This window comes from Halichoerus grypus, chromosome 3, assembly GCF_964656455.1.
Source record: "Halichoerus grypus chromosome 3, mHalGry1.hap1.1, whole genome shotgun sequence".
NCBI lineage: Eukaryota > Metazoa > Chordata > Mammalia > Carnivora > Phocidae > Halichoerus > Halichoerus grypus.
Window position 1 is genome coordinate 38,425,420 of NC_135714.1, and position 20,860 is coordinate 38,446,279.

Here is a 20,860-nt window from a genome sequence, read left to right on the forward strand (position 1 = left end):
CATCATTTTACATAAATAGATAATACAAAGGTCATTAATGGCCTCTCTGTCCCTAAAGTGGACAAGTTAAATCACCTGTCTTGACTTTTCAGCTAAAATAGCACCAATGATGCATCCTCCTCTAGAAACCTTCTCTTCCATTTACCTTCTATGATATTCCCTTAGCTTTCTTTCTATCTCTATGGCTATTTCTTCTTTACAAACTCATCTTCCTCTAATAGGTTCTTAATGTAGAAGCTCTTAATGCCTCAGCCATTGGTTTCCTTACATTTTCACTTTATATGCTCTCTAGCTATTCCTCGCTATACAAATAAACTTAATTATCATGAGCAATTAGATAATTCCCAAATTGTATCTCCAAATATAAATCATTTTCTTCATTCAAGGGCACTACATGAAAATGCCTTCATAACATCTCTCTTAAGATAATTCAAATTCTAAGATATTCAAAAGATAATTCAAAGATAATTTGATGTCTGCAAAATCGATAGGCTAATGGTGTACAACCATGCTCTTCCATTCCTAACCCAGCAAATACCATCTCCACCCATCTAGTTGAGCAAGTGAAACTTAGAAATCATTCTTGCTTAGATACCTTCAATTCCCTGGAAATATTTAATATGCCATTGGATTCTTTTTTCATCCTTACAACATCTCAAACCTGCTAACCTCTATGCAAACTATCTCCATGATGGCCCAACTTTTCTTCATATGCTTTCCTTAAATGGTGCTCCCATAATAACCTCTGCTATCTTCTGTCCCTTGACTATTCTCCCAACTGCTCACAAGTGATTTTTTTTTGTATTTGCCCCAACAGGTTTATTAAGGTATAATTTACATATAACATTGTGTAAATTTAAGGTGTATAATGTGATGACTTGATGTATACTTTGTGAAATGACTACCACAATAAAGTTTGTTAACACATCCATTACCTCACGTAGCTATAATTTTGTGTGGTGGTGTATGGAGTGTGTATGGTGGTGTAAGAACAGTCCTGTTGGGTATAATTACTATGGTATATATTAGAACCCCAGAACTTACCTTATAACTGGAAATTTGTACCCTTTGACCAACATCTTCCCATTTCCCCTAGTCTCTGGCAACCACTAATTTACTGTCTCTATGAGTTCAGTTTTTTATATATTCCACATATAAGTGAGATCATACAGTGTTTGTCTTTCTCCATCTGACTTATTTCATTTAACATAACACATTCCAGGTTCATTCATGTTGTCACAAATGACAGGATTTAGTTCTTTGTTATGCCTGAGTAATTTTCATTACAAATATATACCACATTTTCTTTATCCATTTATTTGTCAGCAAGTAATAGGTTTTTTCCAAGTCTCATGAATAATCCTGCAGTGAACATGGGAGCACAGATATCTCAAGATACTGAGACTTCGTTTCCTTTGGATACATACACAGAAGTAGGCTTACTGGATCATATGGTAGTTCTATTTTTAACTGTCTGGGAACCTCTATACTTCTTTCCATAATAGCTATACTAGTTTACATTCCCACAAACAGTGCACGAGGGTCTTTTTGATAAGTCATCTTAACAGGTGTAAGGTGATAGCTCACTGTGGTTTTCATTTGCATTTCACAGTTGATTAGTGTTATTGAGTAACTCTTCATGTACCTATTGGTCATTTGGATGTATTCTTTGGGAAAACGTTGTTTATTCAGGTCCTCTGCCCATTTTTTAATCAGGTTATTTAATTTTTTTCCTATTGAGTTATATAAGTTCCTTATATATTTTGGGTATTAACCCCTTATCAGATATATGGTTTTCAAATACTTTGTCCTATTCTGTAGGTTGACTTTTCATTTTGTTGATTGTTTCTTTTGTGGTGCTTTTTAGTTTGATGTAGTCTGACTTGTTTATTTTTACTTTTGTTGCCTTATAGTGTCAAATCCATAAATCACTGCCAAGACCGATGGCTAAGAGCTTTTTACCTATGTTTCCTTCTATGAGTTTCATAGTTTCAGGTCTTACATTTAAGCCTTTAATCCATTTCAAGTTAATTTTTGTGAGTGGTGTAAGGTAGGAGTCCACCAGTGTTATTCTTTAGTATGTGGATATCCAGTTTTCCCAATACCATTTATTGAAGAGACTGTTCTTTCCCTATTGTGTACTGTTGATGCCCTTCTCAAAGATTAGCTGACTGTCTATGTGTAGTAGGTAAACAGTTCTCTACTGCGTTCCTGGCTTCTCTACTTGGTTCCATTGGTGTATGTATCTGTTTTCACCCAGATCCCTATTGTTTTTATTACTATATCTTTGTAGTATAGTTTTATATCAAGAAGTATAAAGCCTCCACCTTTGTTCTTTTCCCTCAAGATTACTTGGCTAATTGTGGTCTTTTGTGGTTTAATATGAATTTTAGGATTGCTTTTATCTATTTATGTAAAAATTTGGTAAGGATTGCACTGAATCTGTAGATTACCTTGATGGCCTGGACAATTTAACAATATTAATTCTTCCAAGCCATAAACAAAGGACATATTTCCATTTATGTGTGTCTTCTTCAGTTTCTTTCATTGATGTCTTACAGTTTTTGTTGTACGGGTCCTTCACCTCCTTGGTTAAATTTATTTCTAAAAATTTTCTTGTTTTTGATACTATTGTAAATGAGATTGTTTTCTTAACTTCTCCTTCCAGAAGTTCATTAATGTTAGTGGGTAGAAATGCAACTGATTTTTGTATATTGGTTGAATTAGTTATAACAGTTTTTTGGTGGAGTCTTTAAGGTTTTCTGTCTATATGATCCTGTCATTTGCAAATGGAGATAATTTTATTTCTTCCTTTCTCACTTGGCTGCCTTTCATTTCTTTTTCTTGCCTGATTACTCTAGCTATGACTTACAGTACTATGTTGAATAGGAATGGTGAGAACGGGCACTCCTGTATAATTCATAATCTTAGAGGAAAAACTTTCAACCTCTCTGTTAAGTATGTTAGCTGTAGGCTTGTCATGTATGGCCTTTATTATGTTGAGGCATATTCCCTCTACAGCCAATTTTTTTATTTTTTTCTTTGATCATGAAAAGATGTTGAATTTTGCCAAATGCTTTTTTTAAATCTATCGAGATGACAATATGATTTTTATCCTTCATTCTGTTAACATGATTTATTGCATTACTGATTTATTTATGTTGAATCATTCTTCACAACTGATGTTCTATATGTAGAAACATGACTGTATCACATCTACACTGAAAAACCTTTGTTATACTCTTTGATGATTTACTTTAAAAATATTTCAATACAAACAGTATGATATGTGTGTGAATAAATTAGCCTTAGTTTTCAGTCAAGGGGTTGTTAGTTAGAATTTAAAGTACACTAACCAGACATCCACACTTCAGGAATGGTTACATATGCACCAGAAACTAACTATAAAAATTTAAATCAGAGGATTTGTTAATTATCCTAAGGGATGTTAGAAATAATTTTTTATCCGTGACTAGTATTCAAGATACATGGTTAACTAGAAAGGTTTTATCAGGCCTAATGCTGTTGCATAAATAAAGACTGAGAATCTGGTAAGCACAGCAGCCTGATACACTGGGAATAGCCGTTTGGATCTAGAGTTCTATTGGTCCAAAGTTTCTCCACTGTACACAGAATTCTGTTATCTAATTCAACTGTTATCTAATTCTGTTATCTGACTGGCTGCTCCTGCCATTAGAAAGAAATGTTTTAAAGTATGCTAAAATGCCTTAGAATAGTGCCTGAACCTATGTTCTTGTACTTTCTTTCTACTTAATTCCATATATTTAACAAAATACATCTAAGAATTTCTTTCATCATAATACCATCTAATATCAAGGACCATTATGCACACAACCTACTCATACTACTAAAGTATACAAATATTTACCAAAATGACCTGACCAATGGTTGAAAAGCCAAATTGTTTTAGGTCAGGACACAGTATCACACAATAGTTTCTTTTTTTTTAAAGGAATAAAAATAAATCACCTGTATTTATATATTTAATAAGCTGCCTTTCATGGTCACACAATCACTAGACATTGAAATATACTGCTTTTAAGATAAAGACTAACATCTTTGACATGACTGCCCAGGTTGTTTGGTCTGCCATAAACAAACAAACAAAAAAAATGGCATTGCTTGCATGGCTTAAACAACAGAATTTTATTTTCTCACAGTTCTGAGGCTGGAACATTGAGAATCAAGATCTGGCAGGGTGGGGCGCCTGGGTGGCTCAGTCGTTAAGCGTCTGCCTTCGGCTCAGGTCATGATCCCAGGGTCCTGGGATTCAGCCCCACATCAGGCTCCCTGCTCAGCGGGGAGTCTGCTTCTCCCTCTCCCTCTGCCTGCCGCTCTGCCTAGCTGTGCTCTGTCTGTGTCAAATACATAAATAAAATCTTTAAAAAAAAAAAAAGATCTGGCAGGGTTCATTTTCTGGTGAGAACTCTCTTTCTGGCTTGGAAATGCCTGCCTCTTTGTTGTCTTCACATGGAGGAGTTTGAGCAAGCTCAGTGTCTTCTTTCTGTTCTTATATGGCACAGCCCTAGAACATGAGGTCCCCACCCAAGTGACTGATTTAACCTTTATCATCTCCTCACTTGCCCTATTTTCAAAAATAGTCACATTGGGGACTAGGGCTTCCACATATGAATTCCGGGGATATAGAAACATTCAGTCCATAACAACGATCTATTATAAGGCTTTTATGATCCTTGTTCACTTAATCAGCAACATCTCACACAAATCTATTCACTTTCTGCATTCTGGTTACATGTGGTTTTCCACTGGTTTCTGGAAACACTCATTCCTTCTCTCCATTGACTTCTTTCTCATAGTAGGAAATTCTAACTCATTCCTCTGTTATCAGCTCAAAATGTTCTGAGAGAGATCTTTATATTCCCTCATTTATTGTTTCAACTACTTAAAAGCAACAAATTGGGTCTATGACACGCATCATTTGGAATTTTACTGAAGCATACATATGAGTTTGTTTATTGGTGGTGGTGCAGTGCATTGCATGCCATTTAATGAATATTTGTATGTCTACTTTAGAATCCACTTACATCAGTATTTTATTCTCCTTTAACTTCCTTCAGAAAACATGGAAGTTAGTTATTATCTTCATTTTAGAGCAGACAAAAATGAGATTTTATGTTATGCTATTTGTAAATTTGAGTATTTATTGAAATAGCAGTAAAAAAATGCATTATTTGCCCTTATGGAGCTTACAAACTCAGTGGGGGAGCAAATCACTGAACAATCACAATCTTTTATAATTACACTAAATGATAAATTCTATAAAAATGCTAAGTATTATACAAATGGGAATAGAAGAGTAATGTTAATTTCTGTAGGCAGGAAAGATTTCTCTGAGGAAAAGACATTTAGGGTGAGACAATACAATGATCAGAAAGTAATATTCAAGTATAAGAGGGAAAAAGAAATTCTAAGAAGGTACAATACACATGGAGGCCTGGAAGTAAAAACTGAAAGAAGATCAGTGTGTCTGAAGCATTGTGAACTAGAGAGAAGCCCGCAGGTAAGTTAGAAAAGGTTGACAAGGAGCCAGTAATGCAGAATCTTACAGGACTCAAAGGATAAGTATAATACTTCATTGTAATTTCATTATATAACCATTTCTTATAGTACTATTTTATAGAAATTGAGGTAATATTTATTCAAGCAAAGTTCAGTAAAAATCTGTTTATAGCAATTTAAGATAAATGAGTATAGATATACTGTTTCCCAATGTTCTAAATTGAGAGTCATAGAGCATAGAAAGTCTAGACAAGTGGGTGGTTGCATGACCCTTAGAAAGTCAGTCTCCCTCTCTGTCTCAGTTAGCCATTATCATGGTCATATGTTGGGCAGGAGTTACATTAACAGTCAATTCATGTCTCCACATACTGTCAAGTATGTAAATGTGCAGATAGTCTGTGTGGTTTTTTTAATTGATGAAAGTTTCATATATTTCCAGTCTCCAGAAGTACACGTAACAAAGCTGAAATTACATGGAGAAAAGAATAAGGAGAGATTCTACCTCAGGAAAAAAAAAAAAAAAAAGTAAATTAGTACATTATAAGGATAGCTATGTATGGGTCCAAATCTCCTTCCTAGTGTGTTTCTGATTAAGATTTCTATTTGTAGTAATGTGGCAGGACATATGGAAGTATGTATATTCTCAAAGCAGAGGTTCAGTGATAGTGGAACCCAGACAATGCAGCAGTTTAACCAGCATTTATTCTGAGATCTTTTCTTCAAAAAGTGAACTTGAACTTCAGTTTTCATGATTTCACAGTGTGTAGAAACTAATAACCAAAACCCAAACTTGTCCAAGGCAGGAAACCTATCTTCTTGTAACTAAGATTCCAAAGGGTTATATCTTTAGGGAAAAGGTAGACCAGAAATAACCCACTCTGTAGAAAACTGCAAGAAAACTAATTATCTTAAACCTTGAAACTGCCTGGAGAACATTGGTTAAAAATGGTGATTACGATTTTGGAACCACCAACCGGCCCTCCTGGAGGTTTTACAGCCAAATTTCACACTGTCTTGGTAGGCTGAAAGCCCTCAAGTTGAGAATATAATTTAGAGATCCTAGACTTACAGTAAATGTAAATCCTCTCCAGAAGCACACATTTCTATCCCAGATCTCAGAAGATTCCACAATTAAAAATCTAAGGAAAATAATCAGTTCATAGAGAAAGTACCAATTACAAAGGAAACAAGGCACCAAGGGCAAGATCCAGAAGAAATAATAAAATAAATAGACTTACAAGTATTTCAGATAATAGAATTATCAGAGACACACTCTAAAATAAACATTTATTACATTCAGAGAATTTTGTAAAGCCTTAGAATATACTCTGTGAACAAGAAATTATAAAGAATGACTAAGAAGATTTGAAAAGGAACCAAGGATAATTCTAAAAATATAATTAAAATTAAAAATCCAATGAATGGGTTTAATGGCAGTCACAACTGAAGAGAGAATTACTGAAAAAGAAAGTAAATCTGAGGAAATTATTCAAAAGTCAGCTGAGAGAAACAAAGGAAAAAATGAGAAAAGGTTTTTGATGTGTCCAGATGCCTAGAAGAGAACTCAGAATCACACTGGTGAGTATATACAGAAGCAAATTACAGTAAAATATGCCTTCCAACTGGGCTAGGGAATTCCTCCTTCTTTTGACCCTTAAAACCACTCTGACCCTTAATTTCTCAGTCACTTAAGATGCCTGCAAATCAAACACAAGAAAACTTCTTGGAAGGCAGGTGAGTTACATATCAAGCTAAGTGTTCTCTTAGCAGGGCCTCAGCTCTTTCTTTTTTTTTTTTAAAGATTTTATTTATTTATTTGACAGAGAGAGACACAGCAAGAGAGGGAACACAAGCAGGGGGAGTGGGAGAGGGAGAAGCAGGCTTCCCGCTGAGCAGGGAGCCCGCCGTGGGGCTCGATCCCAGGACCCTGGGATTGTGACCTGAGCCGAAGGCAGACGCTTAACGACTGAGCCACCCAGGCGCCCCGGCCTCAACTCTTTCTTAATCAGAGCCTTTTTAAGTGAGTAGAAAAGGCTTTAAAAAGGATGCTATGCCAGCAGCAGCCAGCGCTCTCTGAAAAATAGCCCTTACTTCTATATGTACTTGTCAGCAGAACCAGTAGCAGGGGGCCACCTAAATGGTAGCATCTGGAGTGCAAAATCTTTTCCTGCTGTTTTCATGCAGCCGAGGTATCCATTAAAGAGCTGGCCCAGCTTCCAGAGGCACATTAGAAATGGCCTTCACTAAATACACAGTCTCCTCTTCCTTCCACATATAGATTATATTGCTTTAATTGGTCAGTCATTCCTACTGTGTTCTCCTGGTCCCAGGACAAGGGAGATTGCCGAACTGTTCCTGTATGTGTTACGGTAACACTGTTTCTTGCTGAGGAAGTAAGAATAGAATTAAGGCTGAGAATACATTTTTCAGAGGCTATTAGTTCCTTTTAGTTTTATGTCTGAATCTGAATGTTTGGACTTGATATCCCAAGCTCTTTGAAACTCAAAGGTTCATTGCTTTGCCCCAGGGAAATATGGATCTCTGCTGGCCAACATGATGAATTGCTTTTTGTTATGCCCTTCTCAGACCTTTGGAAGTATTAAGGATTAAAAATCAAGAGAGCCCAGGCGAATTCAGAAATTCTACCTATAGGTCAGAAGTTGTTGAGAAGAGTGAATTACAAGAGGCCTAAAAATCCCATCATCCATTAAAGCACCATACTGATCTCTTTAATCACGACTGTCACCTATCTGCCTATTGTCTGTATTTTTTAAAACCACATTGGTGAGACTGCAAATATCTACAGGAACAGTGTGATCCTGGGTGCAGGATCCAGGAAATTCTAGTCTCAGCTCTGCAACTTGATTAACTATGTGACCTTAGCCAGGCAGCAAATTTTCCGTGTTTCATTCTCCTCATATGTAAATAAGGATAATAACTATCGTGGTCTAAGAAGAAATGACGTATAAGACGTTTAATGACAGGAGAAATAGGTGACAACAGAATATGGTGCCCAGCAGAGAACAAAAGAGCTCTTAGCTCTATAATTGCATATATCAAACTTTATTAAAAATGCTTGCCTGCCTTTTTTTCCAAAAACACTTAATCGTAAACTTGTTAAGAATAGGAACTTGGGACACCTGGGTGGCTCAGATGGTTGGGCGTCTGCCTTCCGCTCAGGTCATGATCCCAGAGTCCTGGGATGGAGCCCCCGCATCAGGCTCCCTGCTCGATGGGGTGCCTGCTTCTCCTTCCCCCCTACTGCTCCCCCTGCCTGTGCTCTCTCACTCTCTTTATCAAATAAATAAATAAAATCTTAAAAAAAAAAAAAAAGAATAGGAACTCTTTTATTCATATTTGAATTCCTAGCTCCTATGGAATATCTTACATATAAAAGTTACTGATAAACATTTGCTGAATGAATGAATTCTAATAGAGCTAAGTCAAGATAGGAATCCAGACACAGGGCCATACTGGAGAAGATAAGGAAATGAGGGAGTAAGAAGAGTGTTACACATCACAGCTTATACATGTCTTTTCAGTTAAATGGAAATACACACACACACATGTGCGCACGCACACACACGGTAGCTATATATACACATATAATGTCTATACACATTATATAAAATATTTATATAAAAATATATACATATATAAAATACCTTGTATCAATTTTCCTTTTTTAAAAGAGTATAACTTCATGAACTTAGAAGGAAAGACATTTCCCTATTTGTGTGTGTGTTGTTGGGGGGGGTACTGTGCATGTGTGTTCTTTATGTTACATGGTTTTACAGCAGACCCAAGGGTAGAATCCTATCAATAGTGACCCAAGCGGTCTAGTTGGTCCTAAAATTCTCTTTGATATATTTTCCAGAGGACTACAACATTTAAACCTTCATGTATAAAATAAGAACTCTTATCCTGCTCCTGATCATTTCTATCAGAGTTCATGAACACGATCATAATTCAACCGAATTTAGTCCCTATTTAGTCAGACTTTATGTACTTAGACAATTATCTCCCCATCCCTGCCAAATCGTAATTTATGAACTTAAGAGGCAAAAGATCCAGCACAAGGCAGGTACAGAGTCTTTGTTCTTTACGATTTCTTAAATAAAAAATCAAAACCACCAGAGAATTCAAATATCATTTGTATCTGAAGCTACATCCATATATGTGTTATATAAACATATATGCATTTACACATGAACACAAAACAAAAAGATGACTAATGACTTCAGCAACAAACTGATTCTCTACCTAGGTTTTACTTAAGCATATTTGAATCTTTTCAGGTACCCTGAATACAACTTTACAACATGAGGAAGGTAATTCAAACTCTTGTAGGATAGTAAAGAAGACAGAAAATAGTTTAGAATTAATAATATACCCAATGACAACACATTCAGGTCAGCTTCACTCAGGGAGTAGGCAACCACTTACATGATTCAGTTGAAGTTATCTGAAAGACTACCTTTCCAAAACTGTTTTCCTTTTCAAACTGCTACTATGCCAGAATTCTTTAGCATTTTTGTTTACTATTTACATATTTGTTTAATTACTATTTAGGATCTTTAAGCGTATATATTAAGGCAGTATTACTTAATTTCCTCTTTGCTTAGATATTATCAACTTAACATTTATTTACAGATTTAAAAATAAAATACTGCCACATTAAATGTATATTAAATACATTAAATGTATTCATTGATTATTAGATAAATTTCAGTAATGTTGACAGAGAAAAATTCAAAACAATAAAATGCATTTTTCACTTAAAAGAAAAAGGAACAAAACAGTCAGCTATGTTAGGTGTTTAAGTGGAATGATCACAATCAGTACCTGATCTTTATCCTCACAAAAATTCCTTTTTTCATCCAGCAACTTATGTGGATTGTTTAGGTTGCAGATGTTCAAATCATACCGTCCAATCTCACGGTCTTAGACACCAGGATGATTTACTGTTAATGTCTACTTACTGCAGTATTCAGGGTACCTATCTCCTATAAACAGAGACTCTAGGAAACCAAATTACCTAAGGAGTTTGTGTGGTGAGCTTTAAATAAGATCTAAAAAACTTTCTTAAAATTGTTGAATGTAAAGCACAGGGCATGACATATATGTCCACAGAAGTTAGAAAAATAATAGAAAAGTGGCAAATGGGCTGAAGGTTTCTTAAGAATCAGGTAGATATTTTTTACACTTCAACAAAAATATATGTATTCTTAAAACAGGAAATACAATGTCCATTTGTAAGCTGATTTGATTTTCCATTCTGAGTCAGGGGCACAGAGAAATATTCCTCTACTACTATAAAGAAAACCCATGGTGTAAGCATGACAAAAAAATGAGAACGAACACTAAGCTTTAGTGTTGGGAGAAACGGGCTGTGCTGGAAACCATGGTTAACTAATGAAATAATGTTCTTTAATTGTACTTGACTTTTGTGCCTTGCTGGAACTTGAGCTGTATTTCCAGATCTAATTTTTAAAGAGGAGCTGAATATCTAAGTTATGAATGTGAAATATCCTGATTTTTAAGAGTAGATTTAGTTTCTAAATAAGGTGCAGGGCGAACAAAACACGTCTGAGGCCATATTCAGTCTATGGCCTGCTTCTTTAAGACCTTTATCTAGAGGAATGTTAACTATGGTCTAATATTTGTGCTTCCCCTTTACCCCCTATTTTGAAATCCTAACCCCCAAAAGGAATGGTATTTGACATACTGGATCCTTTGGCATGTGAGGACACAGTAAGTCACAGTGAGAAGTCCACAGGCTGCAACCTAAAAGAGGGCCTGCACCTGACCATGCTGGCACTCTGATCTCAGACTTCTGGCCTCCAGAACTGTTGTTTATAAGCTACTCAGTGCATGCTATTTGTTGTAATAGTCCGAACTAAGAGATGTTTCAGTTAGACAATGACTAAATTTAATTTTATGATCCAGAGAAGGCTATAGTAACTGGAAACATGTGTTCTCATAATTCCCTCCTTCTATTGTTCTCTTTGGGCTGACATGGATTTCTGCTCTCATGGTCTGGTTTTTAAGGAATCCATGGATGGCTCATTAACAGTTTCTTTCTAGAAAGATACAGAATTGGTTAGGTTATACTTTCTGTGGTTACTTTTCAGTCAAGAGGTTCACCCTTTTAATGTTTTCAAATAGCTATTATTCCCTTCTTGGAAGGTGCTTCCAATTTTTACGAGTGATACTCTTTGAAAACACCACCTTCCTTACTTGCCTGGGCTAGCAACACATTTATAACTCATTATCTTAGGACTGGGTTCTTCTATTCATGGCTATTTTAAATGATTCTGTGTTGGATTTTAAATTTGTCTGACCTTGCCTCAAATTCAGAGAAATTATACTAACTCCCTGTTTGATTATACTCAGTAGTGCTCCGGTGCTCTCGTTTTATTAATTTTTCATGCATATCACCACCTTTCCACTCTAAATCTTTTGTAGATAGTCTTACTATGGTACACCTTGATGAAAGCGAAGGTGATGTCTGCCTTATTCTTTTTCCGTTGGTAGACTTGTCTATTTCCCCTAATTCCAAGTGTAAAGTATCATTTGTTGGTATTGATGGCTATATGTAGTTTACTTATTATTTTTTTCCCTTCTATGCTATACACCCTGCTCCTCTTTCATATCTCTATCCATTTTGAAAGCTCAAAACTTTTTACCTATTCCTCTCCTCCCCTCAAATTTTATTGTTGGTGGGAAAAGATGGTAGCTGAAAATAAGTCTGCTTAAGGGTGGTAAAGGGACATTTTTCCTAGGGCTAATTTTGCTTCTCCAAAAGAGAAACAATTTAAATGTATCAGAGATTTGATTAAATGTAAAAATTACATTTTCACTATTCAATTCACACAGCAAGTCATTCACTCAGAAACATAAAGCACCATATAAGAAGACAGCTTATGTTTTCTTTAAGTATAAATAAAGATGCACCTTTTAATTTTTAAATAGATAATCACTGTTCCCATATTGCTGAAATAAAATTAGGTTTCTCTAAGTTTTAGTATTCTGATTTGTTACTTCAACTACATTATACCTCAAGTGTAGACATTGTATGTGATACTGTTTGATACTTAAACTGCATGTATATCAGATTGCTAGTCAGATTCTTTTGTATTACTTAAGATAATGACTAAGAAAAGACAAGTTCTATTCTTTATAGGAAAGTATAAATATGATTTCCAGTATGTTATGAAAAGCATGTCTTATAAGACTGTATTTTGCAAACCAGATTATCAAAGATTTCTGGAGACAAATTTTAGTGTTATAGCCATATATTGTTGAAAGAATCATCTCTATTCAGTTTGGTGCTCTAATGCAATTGCAAAAAGTCACTGTACTTTAGGATGACTTTAAAATCTTTCATCATGGAAAGCATAATACCTAGTTTTTAGAATTCCACATTTCCCTGAAGTATATTGCACATTTCTGGACACTACTTTTACTAGCATAATCTTTTACTGTTCAATGATAAATATGTTGTTTAAATGCTTTTGTCTAATTGGATCATGTTGCAATGAACAACCGCCTGCATTATGTATAGATGTATAATAGGAAGCTCCCAAATAATGTCTTTTTTCTCTACATACAAAGAAAAATCTTACAGCAGCAAGATACATAAAGAGCCAAAACCTTCAATTATTTAAAATATCTTCAAGAACAGTGAATGGGGTTCAATGGGGCAAAAGTAAGACAAATTAGAAAAGAACTCTCTTAGAGGTAGATTTTGGCTCAACACAAAGACGATGATTATAAATATTAAAGCTATGTTAAAAGGAAACAGGCTTTCTTATAAGGTAGAGAGATCCCTGTTATCTGAGGTGTTTAAGGAGGCCTGATGGTAGTGGAAAATTCAAATACAAAGCAGAACAATGGCAAATATTATTTTCAAATCCCTGTCAAAAGGTGAGAATGCCAATAATTGGCAATTTTAGAAAAGACAGTAGAATATTGATTTGAATGAAAGAACACATATCTAAATATGTATTTGTTGTGTATTAGAATTTTCCTGTGCCCTAGAGATAAAACAGTAACTAAGACATATGTCTGACTTCATGAAATAATCTTTTCCTGAAATTCAAACATTTTGGTAACCTAGAAGATGCAGTTTCATTAGAGTTTAAGAAAGTATTATGTCTTAGTTGGCTTAAGCTGCTCTAACAGAACACCATAAACTAGGTAGTTTAAACAATAGACATTTATTCCTCACAATTCTGGAGGCAAGGGAGTCCAAGATCAAGGTGCTTGCCAATTTGGTTCCTGGTAAGAGTCCTCTTCCTGGCTTGCAAACTGCTGCCTTTTCGCTATGCCCTCACATGTTAAGAGAGAGCAAGATCTGGTCTCTTCTTCCTGTAAAGACACACTCATCCTTCATGGGAGTCCCATTCTTATAATCTCATATAAATATAATTACCTTCCAAAGGTTCCACCTCCTATCATCACATTAGGGGTTAAAGCTTCAACATGTGAGTTTTGGGGGGACACAAACATTCAGTTTATAACAACATATATGAGAGTATCTAAAAAAAACCCTCAACATATTCATTTAACAGGTATTTACCGAACCTACTATATGCTTGGACTACTGTGGATACAGAAAGGACCAAAACAGACAAAGATTTCCATAGTCTTATAGCATACATTCTAGGGAGGAGAGAAAACAACCAACAAAGTAAGTCCTGTAATGTAGTAAATAGTAAATGCTAAAGAGAAAAACAAAGGGGATGGGCATGGGGATGACAATGAGTGTATGTAATTTAGAACTAGGTATTGAAGAAAAGGCCCCACTAAAAAGATGGTTATTTGGGCAGAGACTTAAAGGAAGTGAGACAGTAAACCACTGGCTAACTGAAAGAACAGACAGAGGCAAAAGCAAATAAAAAATCCTCAGAGCACAGTGATCTTCATGTATTCCATAAACAATAGAGAGGCCAGTGAGGCTGGTGAAGTAAACAAGAGAGAAAGTAGGTCGAAATTAAAGAGGAAATAAAAGACAAGATCAGGTAGGGATTTATAAGCTATTTTAAAGATTTTGGCCTACCTCTGAATGAGACAGGCAGCTAATAAAAGAGTAATGAGCAAAAGAAAGACAATTTCAATTGTAATTTCAAAATATGACTGCTTTGTGAAAAGAGTCTATGGAGGAATAAGGGTGAAGGAAGGAGGGTTTTATAAATCCAGGTAATAAATAATTGTGGCTTAGAGTAGGACAGTAGCAATGGAAATGGTGAGAAGTGGCAGAATTACGGATATACTTTCAAAGTAGAGCTAACAGGATTTCCTGATTGGAATGTGGGGATGATAATAAAAAGAATCAAGGATGATTCCATGTTTTGTTGGCCGCAGCAAGTGAAAGGGTTGCATCCATGGGGGAGGGGCTGGGAGTATGTTAGGAAAAGGGCAAGAATTTGGTTTGGGATATGTTAGGTTTGAGAAGTCTACTAGTCATCTAAATAAAAATGCTGAGTAAACATTTGGACATGTAGGTTGGGAGTATAAAAAAAAGCTGGGCTAGAGGTAGAAATTAGGGAGTCATTAGCATATTGATGGTATTTTGGTTAGCTCTGCAGCAGTAACAACTCTATTCCCCAAATCTTACTGGGCTGCAACAACAAATATTTATTTCTCACTCACATTACTTCTTGGTTGCTATATGGGCTTCATGCTGCACTTCTGATTTGTTTTCTTATTTCAGCATCCTGCCTGAAGGACGAATATCTTTCTGAGAAATACCAGTCTTGTTTCATATGACAAAATGAGAGCAAGAGTATTAACAAATAAAGCTTCTGTTAAGACCTGGCATACTGTCATTTCCACTCATATTTCATTTGCCCAACCCAGTCAATCGCATGATCAAGCCAAAGAAAGGAGTAGCGACATAACTCCACCTACAAGGAGGCACAGTTCAATGTTAGTCACATGGCAAGAGGGAAAACGTGAAATCTTGTTACAGACACAGAATGAATGAGTGCAATGCTATAATCTATCGCAGATACATAACTGTATTTAAAACCCCAGACTAAATAATATCATCAAATAAGTGAGTATAGAAAAAGAAGAGAAATTATCAAGGACTGAGTCCTGGATCATTCTGTCATTAGAAGGTTGACCACATGAGGAAAAACTGGTAAAGGAGACTGAGAAAAAACTACCAGTGAAATAGAAAAGCAGGAGAGTGTAGTCAACTGGAAGCTGACTACAGAAGGAATTTCAAGGAAAAGACAATTATTTGTGTCAAATGTCAATGATAATGTGAACTGACAAATGACCATTGAATTTAGTAATATGGGAAGACTTTGGACTTAGACAAGGAAATTTCACTGGAGTAAAAGAGAGCAATAGCTTGAATTGAATGGTTTTAAGAAAAATGTTAGAAGTACAACTGGATGCAGTCAGTATAGATAACTTATGAGGAATTCTGCTTTTAACAAAGAGCAGATAAACGAGTCAGTAACTAAAGAGGAAAGTGAGGTAAAGAGAAAGTGTGTGTGTGTGTGTGTGTTAAATAATGGAGAATAATGACACCTATGTCCTCTGATTGAAAATGATCTCACAGAGAGAGAGAAAAAATAGAAGAGGAAGGGGAAAATTGTTAAACAAGGTCATTAACTAGACAAGAAAAAAAGGGATCCCGGGTATAAATGGAGGGGCCGGTCTCAGAGTGGTACTTATCTGTATTAAAAGAATGAAGGCAGGTATGTAGGTACAGATGCTGGCAGGTTGATAAGCTCCATTTTTTTCAAGAAACGCATAGAGCTGTAAATTAAGAAGCAGTAGACAAGGAGAAGCAGAATATCATAGTGGCGAAAGGCATTGCACAGTTTTAGTTCCTGGTTTAGTCCTTCCTAGCCATATGACTTAAGGCAAATCACAAACTTCTGCTTTCTCAATTTCTTCAGTGGTAGATGGAGATACTGGCGTCAACATGATAAAGTTGAGAGGGATTAAATGACATAAGGTATCTGTATTTCCTCAATAAAATATAAGTTAGATGAGGACATGAATTTCCACCTTTTTTTTTTTTTTACATTATATCCTTAGTGCTTAAGTGTCTAAGACTTAGTAGGCACATAACTAATAATGAATAAAAACATCTGAGAGGTATTTACATGGTACTTGGCATATGGAAAGTGTTCAATAAATGTGACTTATTATTATTACTACCAGTTACTAATTTTAATACCTTCATTGATTGATCATAGTGAAATGATCCCTTTCTTAATAAAGACAACGGACATTTCCCTGTGGTTGAGGTGGGTGTGAGGTAGTGGGAGGATATAAGATGTGATCTGAAAATCAAATTCTTATTTGACTCTTATTTCAAAGTAACAGTTACTTTGAAAACTTCCAGATTCTTCCTCAGAAATATCCATGAGTAAGGCTAAAACCTTTCCTATCACTATCATTACTATTTATATTTTTCCTAAAAGGAGTTACAGCACCTCCTATTCTCATTAACTTTCCTTTTTCAATACTGGGGCACCTGGGTGGCTCAGCTGGTTAAGCATCCAATTCTTAATTTCAGCTCAGGTCATGATCTCAGGGTCATGAGATGGAGCCCCAGGTCGGGCTCCACGCACAGCACAGACTCTGCTTGTCCCTCTTCCTCTGCTCCTCCCCTCAATCATTCTCTCTCTCTCCCCCCTCTCTCTCTCAAATAAATAAACAAAATCTTCAATACACAGTAACCATGACAATAACTGCATTCAGCAAACCAGGTTATCTTCTGAATTCTCTAAGCGATCAGTATTTTCTCTTAGTAATAGTGCAGATATAGGTAAATGCATGCGGATTTTGAGTTTCATTTTTTTTAATGCCTACCCAACCAAAATGTTCACTGACTAGAAACAAGAAAACTAAACATCGTTTATCAAATTCAATTATGAGTGGCCTACTTAAGTAGTTTCCTGCTGTTCCTCAAGTTTAAAAATGTACATTTGATGCTAATGCATGAGATGAAGCATATAGAATCAATAGACATTTAAAAATATACCTCATATCTTGCACACTTAATCACATCAACTGATGATCCACTGAATAATTTGATGGATCAATTAGCTCCATCAGCATTAAAATATTTGTCAGTATTTTTAGCATCTGTTAATTCAGCTAACAGAATAATCAATGAAACTACATTTTCACTGTAGTAATTCAATAGTCCCTCTGCCTAATTTATTCAAATGTAAGGCTCCCATTCTTTTCAAGTAACAATATTTTATGTAGTATTCATGTGTTCTCATTCAATAAAACACTCAGTTTTCATAATTGTATACATTCAAAAAAACACAATTATCAAACACATATTAGATGATACTCTTGCCTTGTAGATACTGGAAATGTTTACACTCACTGATATAATTCTTTTGACAAAGAGCGCAGATATACCAAGTAAAGCTTAGAAGTCATTCACCTAACCATCTACAAATATTGACTGAATGACCAAAGCTATTGGCTATAATTGACTTAAAATTTACATGCCAGAGACTATAATTAGAAATACATTTAAATTGTCATATCTAATTCCTATACTACCTAAACAGGCAATATTGTTCCCAAAACACAAATAAGAATTTAATAAGCTTGATTAGATTCAATGACTTATCCATGGTTACATGGCGAGAATATGGTAAACCCAGTAATCAAACTTGACTGCACCTAAGCCAAAGCCCTTGCTTTAAGTCTGTGATTATCATATCCTGCACTATCACATCCCCAGGTTATGAGATACAGAAATGAATGACACAATCCCTTTCCCACAGTCTGGTTGGGGGACATAAGAGTATAAAACCAAAAATTTCAGAATATAATAAATTACTTTAAGAAAAATGCATAGAATGATGCAGGAATAAGATCGTTGTCTGGCAGAATTTTGTTCCCTAAGAAATTAAAGCATCAGATTTCTGATAACATACACTTGAAACATAAATACAACCTTAACTGCTATGGCTTTTTTGTCTAAAGATTGGCATTCCTATGCTTCTATGTGTCATACAAACAAACACTTTTGCTCCCATTTTTAATCCATTTCAACAACTGCAAGATCTTTGTTTATACATTATACCATAAGTAATATTTGGCCTTGGTCAATACTCATCATCTCCATAAAATTAATTAAATTAAAATAGTGCATTACTTACAACACTATGTCATTTTCATGATGTGAAGTCAATGTCTTATATTTTTCACTATCATTATCCCTGAAGAGATTTTATACCTAGTGATGGATTTAACTATGACAGACACAAGATGACTATTATCAATTTGAAATTAGAAAAAAATCACCCTAGTAGGAGCCAGATATGTTTATCAACAGCTTGGATCACACAGTCAACCATAGCTAGGAGAATAAATTTACTATCAGATAGTGGGCAGGAGGGATGATAAAGAGGCAACATAGGAAACATACTGAGAAAGCAAAAGTAGTAGCTACTACAGTCCAGTCCTTGGATGCTAATATTTAATATACTTTCTTCTTCTTTTTTTTTTTTGAGAGAGAGCAAGCTCCATGCCCAGCACAGAGCTAGACACAGAACTCGATCTCACAACCCTGAGATCATGACCTGAGCCAAAATCGAGTCAGATGCTTAACTAACTGAGCCACCCGGGCACCCCTAATATACTTTCTTTTGATAACAGACTCCTCCCTACCTTGATCATAAGGGTGGGCACATGACCCAAACTAAGCAAACCAGATTCTATCCTCCAGATATTTTAATCGCAGAGAAAAAAACAAACACACTCAAACTAAAATTAGAGCTGTTTCTGATGACAGTACATTAGATTCAGTCAGCATCACCTACTGGAGACAAAACCAGAGCTGCCCTGGTTTCTGCCCATCTCAAGGTTTTTTTTGTCTGTTTGTTTTTGTTGTTGTTGTTGGTTGTTTTTATTATGTTCAGTTAGCCACCATATGGTACATCATTAGTTTCTGATGTAGTGTTCAATGATTCATTAGTTGTATGTAACACCCAGTAGTCATCACAACACGTGCCCTCCATAATACCCATCACCCGGCAAGCCTTCTTTTCAATCCTTTCCTACATATTCTATGTTTGACTTAGGTTTTTTTTTCACTACTAAAATAATTATTAATTATAAACTATTACCACAAGTGGGGTATATGTAAAGCCTAGGGAAACCACAGGCATTGGTCCATTGTGTTACCTGTTGCTTGAATAAATCCTCTAAGTATAACTGGTAGCTATAATCACAATCATTTTTCTTATCAATAATAGTCACTTGTTCAATAGTCACTGTCTTCCATTTTAGACTGGCAAGTAAATTTTTGAGAGTTTTAGATGTATTTTCTCTTTTCCTTTTCCTATCTTACTGAAATAATCTAGTCTAGTAATTCTTTCCCTGAGGATTTACCATCTGGTAGAAAGTGGAAGCAGCTGAAGAAGCCTGTCATTTATAAAAAGCCTAAAAATCACTGAGGAGACCATGTCAGATATCCTGGAGTGGAAAGCAGTAAGGCGAGGATGCCTGGATGGAGAAAGAGACGTCTGTAAGTCCCCTTGGTAATACAGGCATTGGTTGGTCTCTAAGGAAGTGGCCAGACCTAGGAGAGTATGGTAACAGAATACCACATCTAAGAAACTTGAATCCTAGCAAAGAAACCCAACTCCACATGTAGGACAGCAGAGAAAATTCCTAGACTTCAAGCATCTAGTGTGGGCTTGGAAAAGACGATGACACTAACAACTATGACAGAGAAAACAGTCAGGCGCCATCTTCCATCTTCTAATCATTGAAAATTCTCTTTGTGTGATTTTAGGAGAGAATAGGAGACTAATAAAACACTGATAAGGAATTTCCTAGCAGAATTCCTGGCACACTGCAGGCACTCAACCTTTATTGAATTGAATTAGAAAGTAAAAATACAATGGGAATACTGTAAAGTATTGAGAGGACATATTAATTATAGCTTGGGGGATACTGAAGAGCCTTTATTGAAGACATAACTGAGAATCCTGGGAGGCAGTGTCTGGCAGAGTCTTGATATATGAAGACCTCAGCACCTGCTCAACAGGACTTCATTAAGCTGCAAGGAGGCTGGAGAGGAATTCTGAAATTACTCTCACACCCTGCCTTGGCTCTAATACTCTGTGTTCTCCCTATTTTCTTTCCTAGGGCTTCAGCCAATTCTAGCTTTAGTAGTTTCTACTTACCCAGTTCCTGACCACCCATGTAATCTCACCACTTGAAGTGTGTCTTCTTCCTCACTCCATTTCTCTTGGATGGCTTTTAGTTCTGATGTATATGGCCTGTGATCCCCAACTCTTTTTTTTAAATC

The 20,860-nt window shown here is 35.7% G+C and overlaps 1 protein-coding gene across 2 annotated transcripts in view; it reads right to left on the minus strand.

Moving 5' to 3' along the window:
- COX7B2 (cytochrome c oxidase subunit 7B2) overlaps nucleotides 1-20,860 on the minus strand; it is a 95,266-nt gene that overhangs the window by 19,675 nt on the left and 54,731 nt on the right. The window contains exon 1 of one of the 2 annotated variants that reach the window (XM_036072256.1): nucleotides 15,199-15,306. The exons of the other annotated variant lie outside the window; for it this stretch is intronic. Within the exon in view, the coding sequence (XP_035928149.1) occupies nucleotides 15,199-15,200 (2 nt within the window). The 5' untranslated portion in view covers nucleotides 15,201-15,306. Of the gene's footprint in view, nucleotides 1-15,198; nucleotides 15,307-20,860 lie in introns of those variants that run through there. 2 annotated transcript variants of the gene reach the window in all.